Raw genomic sequence first — 3,526 nt, 5'->3', positions numbered from 1 at the left:
CATTTTTGAATACTAGAGCCCTTGAACTTTCTAAAATACTGTTTGTCATCAGTATTATAAAGTTTGGAGATGGTATTGAGCAGGCTAGAGTGTCCCCTTTGGTTCTGTGAGCAACAGTAGAAGGAGAACAGTACAAAGATGAAAGAAGACAAAGTTTTCTAAGGGGGTGAAACAGCAAAGTATTTGAGATGAGGACAAGAGAAAAGAGAATTTTGTGTGTGTGTGTGTGTGTGTGTGTGTGTGTGTGAGAGAGAGAGAGAGAGAAAGAGAGAGAGAGAGAATCAACAGTCATTTCAATGAATTAATTCCAGTTAATTATTTTCCATCACACTATGGTCTCCAGACCATAACTGTCACTATTCAGGACACAATACAAACAGAACTGATGGGAATGTGCAACCAGATGACCATCACCTCTCAGTTAATATGCTAACACTTGTAGCAAATATGTAAGTTCTTATCATTCATTAGGGAAGATAGTTGATGCATCACTGACATTTAGTTTCTGGACAGTCATGGCCTGATGTTAACACACACTCTGCTACTTTTCTGCAGGAGGATGAGAATGACAGTGGGCCTTCCTCTTATCCTATCATCCAGATAAGAGACAAGCCTGAGAAGATTTCTCAAAATTGAGCAGCCAGGTCTTCAATTTTTTTTTTTTACTCACCTTGAAATGTAATTTTTGACAGTTTTTGTCACTTACAAATCTATTTTATGTTTGCTTTCTAAGATGAAGTCCTAGATTTCTAATTATAAATGGATAAAAGTGGAGCATCATATTTTTGTAGTCAGGGAATTCAGAGATTAAGAAATTTCAAAAGTGTTATTATTAGGTTATTTTACTATGAATTCAGAGATAATAAGGAGGGAAAAATGAGTATCCAACAAAGAAGTAAGCAAACTCTATGATTAGAAATTGGATCTAAAAGAAGAGATTCAAATTTCATAGTTAATCTTCTTTGATAATAAAATCTTCCCCACTTAAGGAAGAAGAGGTTTTCTTTTCCTCAATGAATACGAACATCTATAGGTTCCATTGCGGCCAAAACCTTCAAGAAGATGTTTATAATCTGAAAAACCACATCATTTAATATTAGATGGTCTACCTGGTATAAACGACCTCATAAAGCCCCTGCCACTCTGAGGTTCTGGAACTTACTGATTTATGACTTGGGTTTGGTCCTCAGAGGCTCATGGGTAGAGAAAACCAGACAAGGATGCATGAATTCATTCTGCTTGGATTGTCCAGTGCCTGGGAGACTCAGGTCTTCCTCTTTGTCCTCTTCCTGGCCGTGTATCTGGTGACTATACTGGGGAACTTCCTCATCCTCCTGCTTATCAGGCTGGACAGCAGGCTCAATACACCCATGTACATTTTCCTTGGTGTCCTGTCATTTGTGGACATCTGTTATACCAATAGCACTGTCCCACAGATGCTTGTTCACTTTCTGTCAGCCCGAAAGTCCATCCCATTCCACAGCTGTGTGCTCCAGCTGTGTGTCTCCCTGGCAATGGGCAGTATGGAGTTCTTCCTGCTGGGGGCCATGGCCTATGACCGCTACGTGGCTGTGTGCCACCCACTGCACTACACAGTCATCATGCATGGGGGGCTGTGCCTGGGGCTGGTGGTCGGCTGCCTAGTGGCTGGTTTCATGAATTCCCTGATGGAAACAATCATCACCTTCCAGCTTCCCCTGTGCCACAATGTTATTAATCACTTTGCCTGTGAGACGTTAGCAGTGCTACGGCTTGCCTGTGCGGAAGCCTCCTTCAACAAGGTCATGGTGGCCATTTCAGGGTTTCTGGTGATCCTGCTTCCCTGTTCCCTGGTCCTATTCTCCTATGCGCACATAGTGGCTACCATTCTTCACATTCCTTCTGCCCAGGGACGCCGCAAAGCCTTTGGGACCTGTGCCTCGCACCTCACTGTGGTTTGCATGTGCTTTGGGGCTACAATGTTCACCTACATGAGACCTGTGGGTGGCTCCTCCGTGGAACAGGAGAAGATGGGTGCCCTCTTTTATGCTGTCATGACTCCAATGCTTAATCCTTTAATCTACAGCCTCAGGAACAACGATGTGCAGAGTGCCTTACAAAGAGCGTTGGAAAAATTTAGTGAAAAAGGATAAAGACTCAGTGAATCTATCCTCTCCTCCAACAGTCCAAAGAAAGACATTGCAAACAAAGAAGAAATAATTGCTATGCCTTTTCATGTATATTCTTTGTTAAACAACTTCTAAATACTTTTTAATTTGTGTTGCTGTTATAAATGACATTTTATTTTATTTTTCTAGTTGGTTATTGATGTACAGATATTCCATTGATTTCTTTCTTACTTTTTTTGAGAGACAAAGTCCGACCTTGTCTTCCAGGCTGGAGTGCAGTGGCGAAATCATAGCTCATTATAGCTTCGAACTCCTGAGCTCAAGAGTTCGAGGCTATAGTGAGCCATACTCCTTGCTCAGCCTTCCAAGTAGCTGGGACTACAGGTGTGTATCACCATGCATTGCTACATCTTTTATTTTTTGTAGAAACAGGGTCTTGCTATGTTGTCCAGGTTGGTTATAAACTCTTGGCTTCAAGCAGTCCTCCTGCCTTGGCCTCCCAAAGTGCTGACATTACAGGAGTAGTCATTGATATCTGTAAGATGGTCTTGTGTCTAGTTCTCTTATTAAAGCTAATAGATTGTTACAAAAATTTTCCTAGATATATAATCTTATCATCTGTAAATAGTGATGATTTTGCTTACAGTCTTTGTAAATGTTAATTATTTTCTTTTCCTATAGCATAGGCCAGGACCTCTAGTGTTCTAATTGTAGCCATGAGAATAGGTATATTTTCTTATTCCTGATTTAAAGAAATGCATCCAGAGATTCTCCATCTAGTACACTGCTGTGGATTTGGAATATTTAACCTTTACCAAGTTAAGAAAGCTCCCTTCTAGTTCTATATTTTAATGATTTTTTTAAGTGGACAGATAAATACTTTGTGAATTGGTTTTTAATCCATTTATTGAAATCATCATATAAATTTTTCACTTTCAGTCTATTAACATAGTTAATTACATTGGTTAATTATTTTATGGTGAGCTATAATTGCATCCCTTGGGAAAAGCCATATTTTATTATGATATATTATTTTAAAATACATGGGATTGCCTTAGCTAATATTTTATGTTATATTATATGTTATATAATATTTCTTATATTTATGTTATATTGCATTTATGTTTATATTATACAATATTTTTATATTTATATTGTATATTATATATAAATATATTACATATAATCTATAATTATATTATTATAGATTATATTATATATATAATTATATAATATTATATTATAATCCCTTTGCCTAGCTACAATCTTATTGCTTTATAGAATAAACACTATACATGCTCACAGAATGAGACTAGCAGACATAAGAATCAGAAGGGCAGAGATAATCCCAAGTAAAGACCAACCTGTAAAGCATGGAATTTAACAGCAATAAATATTTATTTTCCTTCTCAAGGATC

At 37.7% G+C, this 3,526-nt stretch overlaps 1 protein-coding gene across 1 annotated transcript; it reads left to right on the top strand.

Moving 5' to 3' along the window:
- The first annotated feature begins 1,196 nt into the window (after window positions 1-1,196).
- Window positions 1,197-2,252, top strand: LOC108291075 (olfactory receptor-like protein OLF3). The gene has a single exon (XM_017511267.2). The coding sequence runs from the start codon at window positions 1,197-1,199 to the stop codon at window positions 2,130-2,132; it is 936 nt and encodes a 311-aa protein (XP_017366756.2). The 3' UTR covers window positions 2,133-2,252.
- The last annotated feature ends 1,274 nt before the right edge of the window (window positions 2,253-3,526 follow it).

Source organism: Cebus imitator, unplaced genomic scaffold (assembly GCF_001604975.1).
Source record: "Cebus imitator isolate Cc_AM_T3 unplaced genomic scaffold, Cebus_imitator-1.0 Scaffold446, whole genome shotgun sequence".
In the NCBI taxonomy this organism is placed as follows: domain Eukaryota; kingdom Metazoa; phylum Chordata; class Mammalia; order Primates; family Cebidae; genus Cebus; species Cebus imitator.
Note: the sequence above shows the minus strand (reverse complement) of the source record. Positions and strands in the feature narration are given on the sequence as shown.

What these genes read in the sequence shown, in the direction of transcription:
- LOC108291075 (XM_017511267.2), top strand. Translation starts at nt 1,197, where the DNA reads ATGGGTAGAGAAAACCAGACAAGGATGCATGAATTCATTCTGCTTGGA.